We start from the raw sequence: 20,355 nt of genomic DNA, 5'->3' as shown, positions 1-20,355 counted from the left end.
GAATCTTGGTGCCCTCTTGAAAATCCACACAAGTCTGAGTTTACTAGTCAGTATTTAAATTGGGTGTGGTGTTAGTCTTGTAACCATTTCTCTACTTCTGTCCTAGGGTACAAACATTGCTGCCGGCAAAGCCATGGGAGTGGTGGTGGCAACTGGAGTGAACACTGAAATTGGCAAGATCCGGGATGAAATGGTGGCCACGGAACAGGAGAGAACACCCCTCCAGCAGAAACTAGATGAGTTTGGGGAACAGCTATCCAAAGTCATCTCCCTTATATGCATTGCGGTCTGGATCATAAACATTGGACACTTCAATGACCCAGTTCATGGAGGCTCCTGGATCAGAGGTGCTATTTACTACTTTAAAATTGCTGTGGCCCTGGCTGTAGCAGCCATTCCTGAAGGTCTGCCTGCTGTCATCACCACCTGTCTGGCTCTTGGAACTCGCAGAATGGCAAAGAAAAATGCCATTGTTCGAAGTCTCCCTTCCGTGGAAACCCTTGGTTGTACTTCTGTTATCTGCTCAGACAAGACTGGTACACTGACAACGAACCAGATGTCAGTCTGCAGGGTAAGTGGGAGTAGTTTCAGAATCTTTGCAGGTTATGGTTGTTGATTCATCCTAAGAATATGCCTTCGTGCCATCAAAACCTTTGATTTATTATTTTTTTAATTACTATGTTTTTTTATCAGTGTATAGTTGTTTCACGATATTGTTAGTTTCTACTGTACAGCGCAGTGAAGTAGAGCTCCCTGTGTGATTTATTTTTTTATTTTATTTTTATTGAAGTACTGTTGGTTTACAGTGTTGTGTTAGTTTTGGGTATACAGCAAAGTGATTCATTCATATATATATATATATATAATTTTTAGATTCTTTCCCCTTAGAGGTTATTAGAAAATACTGAGTATAGTTCCCTGTGCTATACAGTAAGTCCTTGTTGGTTATCTGTTTTATATATAGTAGCAGGTATATGTTAATCCCAAACTCCTAATTTATCCCTCCTCCCCCTCCCCCTCCCCCTCCCCCTCCGGTAACCATAAGTTTGTTTTCTATGTCTGTGGGTCTATTTCTGTTTTGTAAATAAGTTCATTTGTGTCTTTTTTTTTTAAGATTCCACATACAAGCGATACTATATTTGTCTTTCTCTGACTTACTTCACTTAGTATGATAATCTCTAGGTCCATCCATGTTGCTGCAAGTGGCATTATTTTTTCCTTTTTTTAAAAATTTTTATTGGAGTATAGTCGATTTACAATGTGTTAGTTTCAGGTGTATAGCAAAGTGAATCAGTTACGCATATACATATACCTGCTTTTTTTTTTAGATTCTTTTCCCATATAGGCCATTACAGAGTATTGAGTAGAGTTCCCTGTGTTAATACAGCAGGTTCTTATTAGTGATCTATTTTATATATAGAAGTGTGTGTATGTCAATCCCAGTCTTCCATGTTATCCCCCCCACTGCTTATCCCCTGGTAACCATAAGTTTGTTTTCTACATCCATAACTCTACTTCTGTTTTGTAAATAAGTTCATTTATACCCTTTTTTTTAGATTCCACATATAACAAGTGGCATTATTTTTATTCTTTTTTATGGCTGAGTAATATTCCATTGTATATCTATATACCACATCTCCTTATCCATTCATCTATCGATGGACAGATACTTAGGTTTCTTCCCATGTCTTCCTCCCTCCCTCCCTGCCTCCCTACCCCTCTTCCTTTCTTTGTTGTGCTGGGCCTCAGCTGCAGCATGCAGGATCTTTTTTTAGTTGCAGCATGCAGACTTCTTTGTATGTGGGCTCTTAGTTGCGGCATGCGAACTCTTAGTTGTGGCATGCGTGCTGGATCCAGCTCCCCAACCAGGGATTGAACCTGGGCCCCCTGCATTGGGAGCGTGGAGTCCTACCCACTGGACCACCTACCCCCTGGACCACCAGGGAAGTCCCTCTATGTCTTTTTTCTTTTTTTTTTTTTTTTTTTTGGCTGCGTTGGGTCTTCATTGCTGCGCACGGGCTTTCTCTAGTTGCAGTGAGCAGGGACTACTCTTTGTTGCAGTGCGCAGGCTTCTTATTGCGGTGGTTTCTTTTGTTGCGGAGCACGGGTTCTAGGTGCACAGGCTTCAGTAGTTGTGGCCCGCAGGCTCTAGAGTGCAGGCTCAGTAGCTGTGGCACACGGGCTTAGTTGCTCCACGGCATGTGGGATCTTCCCAGACCAGGGCTCAAACCCGTGTCCCCTGCATTGGCAGGCAGATTCTTAACCACTGCGCCACCAGGGAAGTCCCCCTCTGTGTCTTGACTATTGTAAATAGTGCTGCTATGAACACTGGGGTGCATATATCTTTTCATCATTTCTGGATATATGCCCAGGAGTGGGATTGCTGGATCTTAAAACCTTTGATTTATAATTTGATACCTTTTTATGTGCTTTAAGCAAATTGGGTTGTATGTGTAGCTTGAGCCCAAGGGTAATTTCTTATACTCCAGGGGAATTAATCATTTAATTCCCAAAATTATGTCATGAAATAAAGGTTACCTACATGGCTGATATATTTGTACTGGGGAAATAACTGTAAGCAGTCTGTAAATGTGTTAGGTGACTGTGCTTACTTTATTTCCCTGTTCTTCTCTAAGTGTATGTATGTAAACACGAGCTTCAAAGGAAGAGTTCTATAAACCAGCTAGTTACCTGCCTACATAAAATTCTAATTGGTACTTCCTTAACACATTGAATGAGACATGTTTTCTTCTTGAAAAGTAAATAATTGCCTTTAACTTGCTTCATTCTCTGTGTTCATCCTTCCTTTCTTAGGTTGTTTTGACCATCACTTGGGGATAAAATTAAAAACTTTAAACCTTCCCTTAGCAAAATAAGAACTAAAGAAATAATGTAATGGTACAGCTGAATGAAGTTCTTTCATGTAATTCAATTTCCCTAGGTTTTGTTGAAACAACTTTGAGGTGGGGTATGAGAGAAATAGATGAGGGAAATTGAGGTACAAACTTCCAGTTACAGAATAAGTGTGTCATGGGTATGAAATGTAGAGTGCAGGGAACACAGTCAATAATAATGTAATATCTTTGTATGGTGACAGATGAGAATTAGACTTATCATGATGATCATTTTGAAATGTATAGAAGTATCGCATCACTATCCCATGCACCAGGAAGTTTTAGGTCAATTACACTTCAAAAACAAACATAGGAAAAGAGATCAAATTTGTGATTATCAGAGGCGGAGGTGTGGGTGGGAGGGGGAGGAATTGGATGAAGGTGATCAAAAGGTACAAAGTTATAGGATAAATAAGTCTTAGGGAATGTAATGGTACAACATGATAAATATAATTAGCACTGCTGTACGTTATATATGAAAGTTGTCAAGAGAGTAAATCTTAAGAGTTCTCATCACAAGGAGAAAACTTTTTTATTTTGTATATATTAGATGATGTTCATTAAACTTATTGTGATAATCATTTCATGATGATCATAAGTCAGATCATTGTGCTGTATACCTTAAGCTTATACAGTGCTGTATGTCACTTATATCTCAGTAAAACTGGAAGGATAAATTAAATATAAAATTGACACACGCACACAAAAAAACTACTACTACTATGTACAAGTCAAAGTAATTTTCCAAAAGGTACACAGCTCATACAAATATTGAGTGGACACATGTCAAAGATTCTATTTGGCTCATTAATTCAATGAGGGAGAATCAGTAAGATGGTAAAACTGGTTACAGGATCATGTGAGGAAGTGTGCTCAATATTAGAATAGAATTGATGTGTGTTAGATTACAAAAACTGGTTAATATCCTATGGGGCAGTAAAACTAAGGTTATCTTTTATACAGGAGAAAAAGCCACAACTTCATAAAACATGAGCCCTTAATAATAGCACAGTGAAAGAATGTTAAATTTTTCCAAAACACTAAATCTTTGAGTGTGCTTGTTAAGTAATGCTTCTGAATGACATTGAAAGGACATGCCATCCTCCCCTTGGCCTTATCTCCAGGTTTTAGTTAATGTTTTTTTAGCACTGGAAATTGTTCTTGTTTTAATACAGTTGAACCCTCTGAATCTTTTTCTTGCCAAATTTATAGTCATGGTATTTTTTTGATACATCCACCCTCAACTTTTTGTGTTGTCTGTCCAAAACCCAGATTTAGAGTGAATGGACAGGTGTTTAAAACACACTGGGGTGTTCTCTCAAGTGGTAACCTTCTAGCTTGTCTTGAGTTTCTTGAGTAGATGCAGGGTGTAACTGAGCTACCTAAGTTCTCTTTCCTTGGAATCAAAAAAGGTTGGACGAATCTGCTAAAAGCTTAGTTGTCCGCTAAAAGCTGATTGATTGGGGGAGAGAAAGGGAATTTCATTTTATCTGTTTGGTTTCCCCCAGGAAATTGTTTAAACTTAGACTGTAAGCTTTAATTCCTCAGAATAGTCCTTATATCCATGAAGGTAAAGCAGTGTGTGAAATTGTAATCTTTAAAAAATGGTAAGATTGTGGCAGCTTCAGACTTCAAACTAAGACTAAAACACAATCCATGATAAAAATGTTTTTGTTCTTACATTTTCCCTTAAATGATTTGATTTAAAATGTTCTATTAAAGAAATAGCTTGGCTCTTTGTTCTGTTCTACATTTGGCGACAGAAAGCTGATGCTAATCAGTATTCTACAGGAGGTTTCTTGCAGTGGATTGCATAACTGCCCTTGACTTCGGGATACTTTCATCATGCAGTTTCTAAATGGTTTACTGGCTTGCAGTCTAAAATGCCCATGTGCATTCAGATTTAGTTGGTGTGTGTTAGAATTCTGAATGTCTTAGAATATTTTGAACTCTGGTATAGACCAAAGTTTCACTTTTATAAACAGTGTCATTAAAGAAATGGCATGGTGTATAGTAATAATAATGCCAAGTTGCTTTGGTAAGGCTTAGTGCAGTTAATTTTTCACATGTGACTTTATTTGAATTGTATGGTAATCCTGCTCAAGAGGTTAGAAAACTTAGGCTCTGAGAAGTTGTGACATGTCCGAGGGTCGCACAACTTTTAATAGAAAGGTAAAGTTGAATTTTCTGATGGGAAACATTGGTAAACCTGGTTCTCTCTCTTCCACTTAATAATTGTGTAACTGTGAGCACATCTTTTAACCTCTCTAGTCCTTTGTTTCCTCTTCTGTAAATGTCAGACATCTTTGGAAAGAGCTTTGTGCCAAGCTTCCTTTTTTAGATGTTGTATCTGTTAGAAGTTGTAGGGATTGGTGATCTTGCTGCATGTGACCTTGGACATGAATCTTTTCCTCATTTGACAAACCAGTTATATGTGTTTGAAGTAACACCTTTTATCAGGAGTCATCACAGTTTTACTTGTATATTTTAATTTTTTTAAAAATCGTTTTGTCTTACTCATAGCTTTAGTTCAGTTCCAAGGTTGATTTAGTTCTGAGTGTACTTTTGAAATGAAGCTTTTGGAATTTAAAAGTATGTGTTATAATTGACGTATATACACTATCAAATGTAAAATGGATGGCTAGTGGGAAGCTGCTGCATAGCACAAGGAGATCAACTCCTTGCTTTGTGACGACCTAGAGGGATGAGATAAGGGAGGGTGGGAAGGAGGCTCAAGAGGGAGGGGATATGGGGATATATGTGTGCATATAGCCAATTCACTTTGTTGTACAGAAACTGACACAACATTGTAAAGCATTTATACTCCAATAAAGATGTGGGGAAAAAAAGTATGTGCTATATAATAAGCAAATCTTATGAGGCAAAAGAAGTTATTTTAAAATAAAAATGAGCAGATTTTCTTACTGAATATGAGTCAGAATGCTCTGAAAAGATGTTTTTAAAGCATTACATGGCCCTTTTTTACTTTAGTTTAACATTTTAAAAATTCCTTATTGTAGAATGGTTTGATCATTCCAAACTGGACTTCTGAATTATAATTGGAAAACAAACCAAGAAAAAAAAGCCATCTTTAAGAAACTAGCTTATGTCACTTTATTATTCTGTAAAATTAAGAATTCTTTCCTAAGCCTGCTTCCATCTGTATTGTCTTGGTAGCATCAGTTCATTCAGCTCTGCAGGCTCCTTACTGTATACACGTAGTTGTGCAGCTTCATAGAAAATGAGCTATTGCCACAATAAAAATAAGTAGGAAGAAGTAGAGAAGCAGTTTGTCTTATTTTACTTGGGGAGTTTTTATGCAACTCTGAAACGTGAGTTTATTCTTCCTAGGCTTTTACTGTTAGCTCTAAGGCAGGAATACCTGTGTCACTTCCTCAGCCAGCCATTTGAAATTTGGAATTCTGAGCATTCTAAAGAGTACTGCTGAGTCTTGGAATTGACTGACCCAGAGTCCTCATAACTCAGATTTCACGTGGGTTCTCTTCTGTGTCTGGTGCTGTTGCTGCTTATTATTTATTCAGCTCCTCAGTGATGCTGTTTCTCAGACTGTTAGGTGGATGGGGGAGGCAGTCTTAATAAGTGTCCAGCAGGAATAAGGGACAATATTCCTCATGCTGAGCTTCAATTAATCACTTTCATTAACATTTATACTTAAGTGAGAAAGGCCTTTTGTCTTAGCAAATGTGACATGTTTTTTCTAGCATATTTTTTATACCTTTTCAACACTTAGGCTTTTTTTTTCTGTAGATGTTCATTCTGGACAAAGTTGACAGTGATACTTGTTCCCTTAATGAATTTACCATAACTGGATCAACATATGCACCTATCGGAGAAATGTGAGTAATCCCTCCTTGTCTTTTAAAGGCTCCACTCTGGTAGTTTGGTGCTTGTATAGACTTGCAGTGTCTCTAAAATGTTCAGACAGTTTTCCTAATGTGGCTCATGTTTATCAGAGTAGTTCATTTTCTTTAAAAACAAAATTGATAATACATACTTTGGAAATTGAAATTGACATTACAGGTTGTATAAGCCAGTGACCCTTTTTCATCTTTTGAAGCCTAAATTTTCAAGTGGGGTTTCTGGTTTGCTTTGGTTTGGTTTTGGTTTTGGTTTTGGTTTTGGTTTGGTTTTTTTGGTCACCCTGCACGGCTTGCGGGATCTTAGTTCCCTGACCAGGAATTGGACCCAGGGCCCTGGCAGTGAGAGCACCGAGTCCTAACCACTGGACCACCAGGGAATTCCTGTTTGTTTTTCATTGATACCAGTGGTGGAGGAATTTCATTAACTAAGAATTCCTGGTCTTTACTGATTGACTGCTGATACCAGAGACATATTCTGTCTCCAGCATCAGATTTCTTTTGAATGCTTGCCAGTCTGTTGTCCACAAAATTCTATTTATTAGTAAATAATTAAATAAAAATCAACAGAGATGACCACAGTGTGTTCTAAGAGTTACTTTTTCTTTTGACAGACATAAAGATGATAAACCAGTGAATTGTCATCAGTATGATGGTCTTGTGGAATTGGCAACAATTTGCGCTCTCTGTAATGACTCTGCTTTGGATTACAATGAGGTAAGCCTCCTCACAAATGAGAAACTAGACCTGGCTGTTCCTAGTTCAAGGGTGCGGTGGGTGGAATGAAAATCCAGCCTTCCTTCCTCCCTTTTTGAAAGTATGGGTTCCTGGTTTTATTTTCCCTTTCCATTAAGAGCCTATCTCTATCAGAGCCAGCATGACCTACCCAAAGGAAGCTGGAAGCCTTTCATATATTCTCTGTGACTGAGCATTGCAGTTACTTAACTAGGAATTGTAGCGTACATGATGTTCTCTTCTGTGTATAGCTTAGTTACTATAAATGATTAAAACCAGGATACTTTTTCCTGAAAGTATAGGGTATTGATCTTGCTTTTTAAGATGGGTAACATTATGTCCTAGAGGACAGGCTGAGGCTTAGAAGGTTGTTTTGATGATGATGATATAATATAAAATTTAACCAACAGAAAACCTTTTTTTCCTCCCTTTTTAATTTTAAACAGTGAGATAAATTCTTTGGTTTCTAAAGGCAAGCCAGTCCCCAACGGAAACAGAATGTAAACTCTGTAGAATGATAAATAATGACAAGGAATTACAAATACTGTTTGAAAGCTCCCTATGTTTGAATTAATACTGTGAATATTGGCTTCTTATGGTTAAGGGAAATGAAAGATCTAATTATTAGAAAAAGATAAAATGCACACCTATGCTTTGAGTTTATTTTTAATTATCTGGATCATATGCTCCAGAATAGGATAAAAATGGCCCAAAGAATAATGGTACAATGGGCAAGAGATTATCCACCTATGGAAAAAGTCTTTATTAAAAAAAATTTACTACTTTTCCCTTTTTGTAATTTGTATGCTTTTAACTACTACAGGCGAAGGGTGTGTATGAAAAAGTTGGAGAAGCTACAGAGACTGCTCTCACTTGCCTGGTAGAGAAGATGAATGTATTTGATACTGAATTGAAGGGTCTTTCTAAAATAGAACGAGCAAATGCCTGCAACTCGGTCAGTATTTGAGCTTAGTGTTTTATTCATGCTGCCCATCACTCAGACCATATATTCTTAGTCTGCTCACTCTCTTACTCTCTTAGATAACTTAGTGTATACCTTATTTCCTCAAACTTGCAATATCTCCTTCCCCATACTCACTATAAGGTAAAATGGTCTGGCCATTTGACCACGAAAATAAAAGTAATCAATGGATAATTTCCACATGCAGCCTCTGTGCCCATAAGGTCTGCTGTCTCCCCCAGTGCTGTGAAATGGACTCTTCTTGCTCCCAGCAAAACCCAGCTGCTCCTTGTCTAGTGAGCCCCAACATCTTTCCTGCTTATCAATCTCCCATCTCTACTGGATCTTCATTAGAGAAATAATAGTATGTTTTTTATCTAAAAACTTTCTTTTGCCTTAAGCACCCTGCTTCTTTTCCTTCACAGTGAAATTTCTCAAAAGAGCTATTTTTATGTATTGTTTCATTCTTCCCATTTTCTTGAATCCACTCCAGTCAAGCTTTTGCCTCCTTCTAGTCTATCAAAACCTCTTGTCCAAGTTGCCCATGACCTTGTGCTAAATGGTCCAATTGTTTATGCATGTGTACTACTAACACATTTAAAGTACACGAAGCAAGGACTTCCCTGGTGGCGCAGTGGTTAAGAATCCTCCTGCCAGTTCAGGGGACATGGGTTTGAGCCCTGGCCCAGGAAGATCCCACATGCTGTGGAGCAACTAAGCCCATGCACAACTACTGAAGCCCGTGTGCCTGAAGCCCGTGTGCCTAAAGCCCTTGCTCCGCAACTAGAGAAGCCACCACAGTGAGAAACCCATGCACCACAATGAAGAGCTCGCCACAACTAGAGAAAGCCCACGCACAGCAACAAAGACCCAACACAGTCAAAGATAAATTTAAAAAGTACACGAAGAGGGCTTCCCTTGTGGCGCAGTGGTTGGGAGTCTGCCTGCCGATGCAGGGGACACGGGTTTGTGCCCCGGTTTGGGAAGATCCTATGTGCCGCGGAGCAGCTGGGCCCGTGGACTGTGGCCGCTGAGCCTGTGCGTCCAGAGCCTGTGCTCCGCAACGGGAGAGGCCGCAGCAGTGAGAGGCCTGCGTACTGCCAAAAAAAAAAAAAAAAAAAAGTACACGAAGCAAAAGTTGACAGAAATAAAAGGGAAAGTAGATGAACTCACAGTGAGTTGGAGATTTTAACACATCTATCTCAAAAATTGACAGAACAAGCAGTTGAAAAATCAGGATGTGGAAAGACACTGTAAATATACTCAATCCAACACTTATTTCTATTGTGCTACTTTTTTTTTTAATTTATTTTTATTTATTTATCTATCTATTTTTAGCTGTGTTGGGTCTTCGTTGCTGCACGTGGGGGCTGTTCTTTGTTGTGGTGTGCGGGCTTCTCATTGAGGTGGCTTCACTTGTTGCAGAGCATGGGCTCTAGGCATGTGGGCTCAGTAGTTGTGGCTCACAGGCTCTAGGCATGCGGGCTCAGTAGTTGTGGCACATGGGCTTAGTTGCTCCACAGCATGTGGGATCTTCCCAGACCAGGGCTCGAACCCGTGTCCCCTGCTTTAGCAAGTGGATTCTTAACCACTGTGCCCCCAGGGACGGTCCCTATCGTGCTACTTCTAATATGCTTTTCAAATGCATAAGGAACATTCACCAGAATAGACCATATTACTGGTCCATGAAGCAAGACTCAACAAATTACAAAGGATTGAAATACAGCTGGTTGCTGACCGTGAAAGAATTAAACTAGAAATTGATAACAAAAAGATAAATAAGCTTCCATCTGAAGAAAGTAGAAAACCAGCAAATTAAATACAAGTAGAAGGGAAATAGCAAAGACAAGATCAGAAAGCTATTCTGAACAATTTTGACGGCGTAGAAGAAATCAACAAGTCCTTTCAGTAACACAGCTTTCTAAGCTGACACAGAAAAATGGAATAATCCTGTGTCTGTTACATTAATTGAATCTGTAATTAAAATCTACCCCACAAAAATTCCTCAGGCCCGGTTCTGTATAATGCTAAAGAAATGCCAGTTTGGGGGAGCTCCCTGGCAGTCCAGTGGTTAGGACTTGGTGCTTTCACTGCAAGCTGTTCAGCATGGCCACAAAAAAACAAAAAAGTGTAGAAAATGAAACCCTTATCACCTCATTTGATGAGGCCAGCATAACCCTGATACCAAAACCTGACATGGATGCGACAAGAAAAGGAAGTTACAAGCTAGTATTCTTCTTAATATAGCAATAGAAGTAGAGATTCTCAGCACAACATTAGCAGATTGAGTCTAGTAATATATCGGAACTTTGACGTGTTATATTTGAGCAGAATAACCACAACTACAAGGCTAGCTTGACATTCAAAGCTCAGTGAGGTGGCCGTGTTGCAGGGTGCAGGCGTGTCTGCCCTAGACACTAGACAAATCTGTGGCTCCTCAGCTGCCTTCCCCCTGCCTGTCGGAGCCCCAGAGCCTGGGTTTCTTGGGCTGAACAAAGTGGCAGGCAGGATGGACCAGTCTGTTGAGGACACCCAGGTGCTGGAGGCTGACCAGATGGCCAGTGTCTGTCAGCCTCTGTTGCAGGTGGTTTTACTCAGGTCCAGCTGTACCAAGTGTTCGAGGACACAGAATCCACTGACAGTTTACTGCAGGACAGATCCAGCCTTTGTCCTAGACAGAGTGGTGAATGGTTGCTTAGATGAGAAGCAGCGTAAGCAGTGTGCAAACAAGATGTTATAACACACGAAGGTCAGAGTAACAGGCAGCGGTACGTACAAGTGGAACAAGAGGAAGAGAAGAAGCATAGTGCCAAGAAGCGAGCTAAGGAAGCTCAGAAATGGGAACTGCAGAAGCCGGAGAAGACGGGTTGAAGGGACTGTGATGCCGAGCAGGAGCAGAAGGTACCTAAGAAGGAAGCAGGTCAGGCCCCAGAGTCTCCGTCTGGGCCCACCCCCACAAGCCACCACCCTGGAAACACACCTGCCCCTCTGCACCAGGGACAACATCATCTTCGTGCAGTGCAGGGTGGTGTAGCCAGGAGATCGTACGGTGGGTCCTCCAGACCTATTCCCAGTACCTGCTGCCTCCCAGCCTTGGCGCTTAGATTTCTTTGGAATTGGGTTCTGCCACATAATCTCTTAGTACCTGTCATCTCCAAATGGCTGCCAGTTAGTGCTTGAGGCTCCTCTTTGTAGCACTTCTTTGATTTGTAGTCAGGGTTTCCTGGTAGATAGAATAAGGAGAAATGGAAAGTTAAAAATACAGCCTTTCCTAGTTATACAAAAGCAAGACTCATTTCTACTAAATGGTCAGCTGTCACTACGTTTCCTTTCTTTCATCCTTCCCTGGATATCCAGGGCAGATTAGGAGGCAGTGTGTTTTGGGGGAGTAGGGTGGCACCACACGGCACAGGCAGCCTAAGGTGGGTGACAGTGTGAGGCAGAACTGGACTTCTGCTCTGGCATTCTGTTTCCTTTACATTGTTTTGCCTCCTTTATACTATCCCGAGAAATCAAAACTCGCACCGGCATGGAGGATGTCTCAGCTGAAGTATAGTCGCCCTATTTGTGCTTCACAACTAACAGTCTCACTGCCATGAGGATCTTGGGCAGCTCCTATGGCATCCTGCCCCGATTTACATGGTTTTCATGAAACAGACATCCAGGCCCTTTGTTTCTGTTATAGGGAATTCACCCCAATTGTCATTAAGTAGGGGGCCAATCCTTGCAAAGCCACATTGTCTGACAGCTCTCTTATTAGTTGGTGTGACTAAACCCTCGAGAAGCAACCCGAAGATTCAGCTTCACAGAGACTGAGGTTTAGAATTATATGATTCTAGACCTGTAACTGCTCAACGAAGGGAAACAAGTAGCAGCATGGAACTTAAAAAAGTGGTACGTTAATTGTAATGACCACTGCAAATAAGGGCAGGAGTGTCTGTTCTGTAAGAGTCTGCGGTCTAAGTATTTTCTTGCTCTGTGTCCTCCTTTGCCTCATTTTTTGCCACAGCAGCTGAGTGAAGGGATCAGAAATGACTGTCGTGGTGCTCACTCACTGAAAATTCCCAGAAATGAACTTTTGCCTGCTCCTCCCGCCCCCGAAAGCAAGAACCTTTTATAGTACAGAGGTGAATAGAGCAGGACCAGCTTTTTAAGGCCTAGCGGCCCATTTGGATAGGACTGTTGATCTTCACAGCCCTGATACTGGAAGCAATGGCTTTGTTCTTCTCTCCCCCTAGGATGTGTCTGGCGCCGAGGTCCACACCTCACTCAGAATCACTACCCATTCTTTCAGTCTTCCTAGAGTCATTGGTACAAATGCTTAATGGAAACTAAATACATAAGTAATGTATCAGTCAAATAATGTAGAATTCATAGTGATTGTCTTTTTGTTGCTTGGGGCAACTCTTGCTGAGAGGATGGCTTCAGCCCACTTGTAATTGCCTACATTGGATGCTGAGGTTCTTTGGGATTTCTACAGTTATTATTAAATACTTGTCTGAATTAGGGAGAAATCAATGTAATTCACCACATAATTGAGTAAAGGCAAAAAACCGTAAGATCATTTAAATAGATGCAGAAAAGGCATCTGATGAAATTTAATCTCAGTTCATGATAAAAACTCAACAAACTTATCTTCAAGTTGATGGTGTATTTACACAAAATTAACATATCTAATGGCAAAAGAAGAATTTCTACTTTCAACATTTCTATTCAGTGTTGTACTGGCAGTCCTAGTTCATGCAGTAAGGCAAGAAAAATCAAAGATATAAAAATTGGGAAGGATAAAGTATGTTTATTTTGTAGGTAACATGATTGTATACATAGTCCAAATCTGAATCTGAAGGTTAATTCTCAGTCTTCGTTTTACCTGAGCTGTCAGTTTATCCTGTCAGTCTCTCCCTCCTTGAAAGTCCTTCACTTCACTCGTTCTCCTCCCTCCCCCACCCCCGTCCCCTGCCATCTCCTTGGCTGCATCTTCCACATCCCACCAGAGGTGAAGAGGTTCCAGGGCCCAGTCCTCGGCCTTTTCTGTTTGCAGTTACTCCCTTGAACTCCTCTCACCTCATGACTTCAAATACTGTCCATGTGCTGACATCTAATATAGTACCCACTAGCTATCTAAAGCTATTTAGAATATTTAAGTGGTGTTCCTTGCCCCCGCTTCAGCTAATACTTAACTACCAGAGCTCGAAACCCTCCACTGTCTTCCTGTTTCATCTGTTACAAAAGCCAGATGCCTTACATTGACTTTTAAGATCCTACAACCTGCTTCTGCCACTCCTGCCATTAACCTCTCACTTCTTTTTTGCAAACTCTGTTCCAGCCATGTTGGCCTGGAGGCTCCTTGAACGTGCCAGGTCACGTCAGCCTGCACGTCTGTTCTCTCTGCCACACTCACATCTTTCACATTTTTACTCAAATACTGCCTTCTCAATACTTTATGTAAAAGCGCAGTCATACATAATTTTCTCTCTTCCCTGCTTATTTTTAAATATTCTTCTCCGTAGCACTTATAATCTACTTTCACATTCTAGTGTGTCTTTCCCAAACTAGAGGGTAAGTTTTATGAGGGTGAGAACTTGGTTTGTCTGTTACTGTATCCCTATTGCCTTTCACATAATAGGTACTTAGTGAGTGTTTGTTTAACAAATCAAAAATGTGCAGAAATTGCCATCCAATAATACTCCATATGTTCTCTTTATAGGTCATTAAACAGTTGATGAAAAAAGAATTTACTCTAGAGTTTTCACGCGATAGAAAATCGATGTCGGTTTACTGTACACCAAACAAACCAAGCCGGACATCGATGAGCAAAATGTTTGTGAAGGCAAGTACAACTGATTGCAGTTGAGATGTTCTTACCAGGATTGGAATCCTGGGTGAGCTAATAAATAAAATTGTTGATATAAATCTGTAACATTTCCAGGGTGCCCCCGAAGGTGTCATTGACAGGTGTACCCACATTCGAGTTGGAAGTACTAAAGTCCCCATGACTCCTGGAGTCAAACAGAAGATCATGTCTGTCATTCGGGAATGGGGCAGCGGCAGCGACACACTGCGATGCCTGGCTCTGGCCACTCACGACAACCCACTGAGAAGAGAAGAAATGAACCTGGAGGACTCTGCCAACTTTATTAAATATGAGGTTAGCTAATGAAAAGCTTCCTTGCCCACATCCTGCACATTCATTGTGTTCAGACAGCACTCCTTCAATAAAAGGTCAAACGAGTCTTGCTTTTGCCGAGAAAAGGGTGCGGTTATTTGTTTTTCTTCAGGCCAAATGTATTTATTACCTTTATAATTTAGATTGCTGCTTCAAACATACACAGTTAACAACTTAATACAGGCCTGTTACTTTCAAAGTAGAATCATCAAGGCTAAAAACCTATTTTGCAGCTCTCATGTAAATTTAAGATATTTTAAAAATTGAGGCTATTTTTAAAACACTCAGTTACTAAAGGTCAAATTGTCCAAGTGGAGAGATTCCGTCTACTTTTCTGCTTATGGAATACTTTCATATCAAGTATGTGACTTCCTGAAGCCTTGAACAGGGAACAAATTTGGGTAGTATGGGCAACTAATTGGCCACTATCAAAATGTTTTTATTCCTCGGTATATTTTTTCCCTCATTTCAGAATATTATTATGAAAGCTAAAGAATTTGGTAACAAGAATGTAGTGATTTTTAATTGTTTCTGACTTATTGGAATTAATACTGTTCTTCATTGGATTTATATCAATGGTGTGAATTCTATCATAAGAAAATGCAGAAACCTTTGCTGTCCACACTGGGGGGAAAACCAGAATTTCCTGTTTTGACGTAAGGTGATTCTTTAACTCTAGACCAATCTGACTTTTGTTGGCTGTGTGGGCATGCTGGACCCTCCAAGAATTGAAGTGGCCTCCTCTGTGAAGCTGTGTCGGCAGGCAGGCATCCGGGTCATCATGATCACCGGTGACAACAAGGGCACCGCTGTGGCCATCTGCCGGCGCATTGGCATCTTCAGGCAGGACGAGGATGTGACGTCAAAGGCCTTCACGGGTCGGGAGTTTGATGAGCTCAGTCCTTCAGCCCAAAGAGAAGCCTGCTTGAATGCCCGCTGTTTTGCTCGAGTTGAACCTTCCCACAAGTCTAAAATTGTAGAGTTTCTTCAGTCTTTTGATGAGATTACAGCCATGGTGAGTGTCTTTATACATGTACAGGTAACAGACTGCACAGACACAGCAGATTCTAATTCTGACCATTAAATTTTTAGTAATAGCTCCCATATTTGGAACTTCTTTATTTTTGTCATGATCTGGGGCTGTTTATCAAGGATTCTGTTGACCAGTAGTTGGCATGCTGTATGTTGCATGCATGGAAGATTCTGGAGAAGTTTAAGACCTGGAAGTCTGAATCAGTCACAGGGGAAATATTTGGTGATATCTTTTTTAATCTTTGTTGTGGTTAAAATATACATGTTTGTATCTCACGTTTCTAAAAGCTGATTCAGGACATAATCCACACTCTGTCACCCAGTTTTGGATAGCCTTACCTGAGATGAGATGTACTGGTGATGTGTTCTCTTAAGAGCTACCTGTTGATGAAGCATTTCCCATATTCTTCCTCGCATCTGATTTTTTCACTGAGACATGTTAACATTGTGTCATATTTGCTTTCTGCTGCTTATCTGTGAAACTTCACACTCTTAAAAACAACTTAATTTTGTTGATTGAAACCAGTTATTATAGTTGTCTTCCTCCCTTCCTCTTTCCTCCCCCTTCCCTTCTCTCTCCCAGAGGAAAGCACCATTCTGAATTCAGTACTGGGTGTTTACTATAGAAAACATACATGGGAATGATAGTTTTGTATCTGTAGACAATATTTAAGTGTTTTTGCCCTTTTTTGGTCTTTATATATATTATATATTATAGTTTACATATTTTTGAAGTCTGCCTTTATTCTACTTGAGATTTATCCATGTGGATACAAGTATTTTGTCTTGACTGCCATATTGTGTTTTGTTTGGTAAAAAAATAATACAGATAATTTGAAGTCCCCTTTGTCCCACTTCCCTCTGAAGTGTCACCTATTATAGCTCGTTTGGCAATTTTACATTTCCCAGGTGAAATGTGTTTTATGACACCAACTTACAAAAACGAAAACTTTTCCAGAGAATTCTGTTGTCCAGAGGCCCAACAGCTCCATTCATTCCCTGGCTTTAGGATGGCTGAGCGTTTGTTGGCAGCGTGTTAGGTGGCAGGTGTAAACCAGTGGTGGGTTTCTAACCCTTTCAGACTGGAGACGGTGTGAATGATGCTCCTGCTCTGAAGAAATCTGAAATCGGCATTGCCATGGGCTCTGGCACCGCGGTGGCTAAAACCGCCTCTGAGATGGTCCTGGCTGATGACAACTTCTCCACCATCGTGGCTGCCGTGGAGGAGGGACGGGCGATATACAACAACATGAAGCAGTTTATCCGCTACCTCATCTCGTCCAATGTCGGGGAAGTTGTTTGGTGGGTCCCTATGACCAGCTCACATATATTCCTTGGCTTGTGATGACCAGTTTTCCAGATTTGCTCTTCATGTGGCAGTAGCTTTGCTCTTAGTGCAGCGGGAGAGAGGGAGGGCCGGGCAAGACGAAGGAGGCCCTTGTGAAGGTAGAGGTACTTCCTCTGGTCCTCAGGAGGGCTGTCTACGGCTGCTCCAGTGTGCAAAGGATACACTTTAACATAGAAATGAATTTAAATTAACTATATAAGGTAACATAAAATTCTTGGTCTTGTAAAAGTTAACTTAATTTGAAATTGGATATAATAAATGTTTTATGATTGCCCAGAGAAAAAGTTAAAACAATCATTGCTGTCCACTGATTTTTATGGAGGAAGGTGGGGTGGTGATGTTATTTTAAATAGTGGCCAAAAATAATTTGGGGTCTTTTTCTTCTTTTCTTGGATGGAAACAGTATTTTCCTAACAGCAGCCCTTGGATTTCCTGAGGCTTTAATTCCTGTCCAGCTGCTCTGGGTCAATCTGGTGACAGATGGCCTGCCTGCCACTGCACTGGGGTTCAATCCTCCTGATCTGGACATTATGAACAGACCACCCCGGAACCCAAAGGAACCACTGATCAGTGGGTGGCTCTTTTTCCGTTACCTGGCTATTGGCTGTGAGTACAGTTTTTTATATTATTGATTTTTAAACGAATGTTTGAGTCCAAATTTTGTAAATGCATCCCTTAAAACCCCTTTTTTTTCTGTTTCCATATTAGGGGAGCAAAATATGGAGACTGCCCTTTTGCAGTTTAATGAGCTGTGTATACCCAGTTTACAGTAAAGTTATTCCTTTACTTTAGCATCCTCGTTCTTCCTTGGGCCTTTGTGAATGAGGTTCTCAGATTTAATCTATGGGCAAAGGAAATACAGGGAGGACTGAGGCCTTAAATCACCAAAATGTAAAACGAAGTCCCCCTTTCCCTGAGTGAGAGAAGGGATCTGTGCATTCATCAGCAATGGTTGGTTCTTCCACATGTGTGGCCTTTGTAGACCTCGTCCTGACCCAGGATGCTGCTTCTCTCTTCCTCATTTCATAGGTTAGGAAAGTGAGGCCCAGAGAGGTTAAATGACTTCCTTAGGGTCCCATAGGAAACTGTTTTGTTTTAATATGTTCACATGATTTAACACTCAAAAAACACACAGTGGCATAAAGCAGGAAGGCTCTCAACCAGTTGGTTCCCCTCCGGCACGCCTTCTTGGGATACTTTAGCAAATAGATCCATCTTAGGTGTTTATTTTCGCAAGCGAGATGGTATGCTGTATACACCTGTATGCTGAACCCTGTCTTTTGTATTTCTCCCTGTTTTATGGGTAGTTTTACATCAGTACCAGTATAGTTGCCTTATTGCTGTGCACCACCTGCCTACTGCTCTGTTGGAATTGCTGGGTTAGAGGGTGTGCACTTGGACCTTTCAGTGGATACTACTGCATTGGGACAGTCTCTTATTCTCAAGTGCCTGTGTTCTCCACTACCCTTGGTTGTTTCTTTATAATAAACTTGCTGAATTCAAAAGTAATTGTTGGGGTGGGGGAAGGGATGGTCCCAGAATTGGCTTCAAGCACTGCCATGTGCTCAGCGTTCTGCACTAACTGCTCTAATGGCCTTTCCATATAAAGGTTCTGCCAGGCCCTTGATGGAGCAAATAAATTAGTGTATAACTGGTAGCATGAGTTTGCCAAAGTCATGACGGGTGTGATCTGGTGCTCTAGTACAGCATGGCCTTCCTTACATGGAGAACACGTGCCTGCAGCCTTAACATACTGGCCGCTGGTTAGAGAGGGCATGGCTAGTGTGAAGGTCCTACCAATTTTAGTAGGTGCATTTCCTCACAAATTCTGGAGGAAAAGCTGCCTGGTTCTTCTGTACCACAGACACCCTTCTCGTTACGGAAACCATCAGCCTAGCTGCTTTATCTGATGCAAGTGAGCAGGTGCCAGTGGTAGCACAGGCTCATTGACATACCATGTCTTTGATCTCTGTCCTAGGGGTTGGCCCTCGAGGCAGCACCTGCAGTAACGCTGCAGGCCGTAAACCCCATGTGTGTTAGTGTCATGATGTTTGTTCCCAGGTTATGTTGGCGCTGCTACGGTGGGTGCTGCTGCGTGGTGGTTCATTGCTGCCGAGGGTGGTCCGAGAGTGTCCTTCTACCAGCTGGTACGTAGCCACCTTTCTTTGTGTACCTTAGATGCAAGGTGGTGTAAGTCTTCACAAACAGTTGTCCTTGAGCTTTCTATGGTTTGGATGTCAGTCAAATAATCTTAATACTCTTAACAATAAGCAGTTGCATCTAAGGTTATTCTGAAGGACGAGGGCTTCTCTGGGAAATGCGGTGAGATTTTGTGTGGGTCTGTGTTCTGGGTTTGGTGTGGAATTGGTGTGTGGACTTTGGAAATGTCCTTGGCTGATCAGGAACTTGATTGGGCTTTTGTTGCAGAGCCATTTCCTACAGTGTAAAGAGGACAACCCGGACTTTGAAGGAGTAGATTGTACCGTCTTTGAATCCCCATACCCAATGACAATGGCGCTCTCTGTTCTAGTAACCATAGAGATGTGCAACGCCCTCAACAGGTCAGTGAGTCTTCTCAGCATGCTGGGGCAAGAGCCTGACAGCCAGGGTGCTGGGGGATTGTGTGTGTTTCCTGGTTGATTGAGAATCACAGGAAAGCTCCGCCCTCCCCAAAAGGAAGAACAAGCAGCACCGGTTTTAAGAGCTTAAGTCATCATCACCTCCAGGAAGTAGTGGGAGTGCTTAGCCACATGTTCTTCAAGAGACAGCAGAGGCCAAAAATAGGGACTTCTGCACCCCTGTGTGCCAGTGCCCACAGGGAAGGAGCTCTTGCCCTTCAGCATTGAGACAAACAGTATCACCTAATTAAGCCAGTGACAAAAATGGAAATTTCAAAATAGCCTAAGTGTCAAGGGCAATTGAGAGCAGGTTTGAACACACTGAAATGGGATTGCTGTGCTGAAGCCTAGATTTAAATTGGAAGTCTGTCCTACATCTGAACATTCTTCCTTAACTTTGCCACTGTAGAAACTTAATAGAATTAGGTCAGTAGGCAATAGGCAGTGCCAAGTTAGCCGTCACCTTATTGAAGTGTGGTTCTGAACAGTCTCTGTCGGTGATGGCATATGCCTTTGCCCTTTCAGCAGGCACATTTCACCCACCTACCTCTCCTTGTTCTGCAGCTTGTCTGAAAACCAGTCCCTGCTGAGGATGCCCCCTTGGGAGAACATTTGGCTCGTGGGCTCCATCTGCCTGTCCATGTCACTCCATTTCTTAATCCTCTACGTGGAACCCTTGCCAGTAAGCGGTGGGGGGAGCCTGGGCTGGGGCCTGGCTGCCTG

At 41.4% G+C, this 20,355-nt stretch overlaps 1 protein-coding gene and 1 long non-coding RNA gene across 4 annotated transcripts in view; one reads left to right on the top strand and one right to left on the bottom strand.

Annotated features, from left to right (window-relative positions):
* ATP2A2 (ATPase sarcoplasmic/endoplasmic reticulum Ca2+ transporting 2) overlaps positions 1-20,355 on the top strand; it is a 61,045-nt gene that overhangs the window by 35,781 nt on the left and 4,909 nt on the right. For all 3 annotated transcript variants that reach the window (XR_004486996.2, XM_049698442.1, XM_004276723.4), the window contains exons 8-19: positions 107-571; positions 6,663-6,751; positions 7,387-7,489; positions 8,331-8,462; positions 14,176-14,298; positions 14,398-14,616; positions 15,314-15,649; positions 16,748-16,968; positions 17,418-17,620; positions 19,076-19,161; positions 19,442-19,575; positions 20,197-20,314. Coding sequence is in view for 2 of the 3 variants with exons in the window: in XM_049698442.1 (XP_049554399.1) it covers positions 107-571; positions 6,663-6,751; positions 7,387-7,489; positions 8,331-8,462; positions 14,176-14,298; positions 14,398-14,616; positions 15,314-15,649; positions 16,748-16,968; positions 17,418-17,620; positions 19,076-19,161; positions 19,442-19,575; positions 20,197-20,314 (2,229 nt within the window). In the remaining variant the exon portion in view is untranslated. The remainder of the gene's footprint in view (positions 1-106; positions 572-6,662; positions 6,752-7,386; positions 7,490-8,330; positions 8,463-14,175; positions 14,299-14,397; positions 14,617-15,313; positions 15,650-16,747; positions 16,969-17,417; positions 17,621-19,075; positions 19,162-19,441; positions 19,576-20,196; positions 20,315-20,355) is intronic.
* Positions 9,762-12,081, bottom strand: LOC125961315 (uncharacterized). Its single transcript, XR_007471864.1, has 2 exons — positions 11,614-12,081; positions 9,762-11,139 (listed from the first exon to the last, which is right to left on the bottom strand). It is a non-coding gene; the product is annotated as an uncharacterized LOC125961315 (long non-coding RNA).

This window comes from Orcinus orca, chromosome 15 (genome assembly GCF_937001465.1).
Source record: "Orcinus orca chromosome 15, mOrcOrc1.1, whole genome shotgun sequence".
NCBI classification, from domain to species: Eukaryota; Metazoa; Chordata; class Mammalia; order Artiodactyla; family Delphinidae; genus Orcinus; species Orcinus orca.
This window is presented reverse-complemented; position numbering and strand designations above follow the sequence as displayed.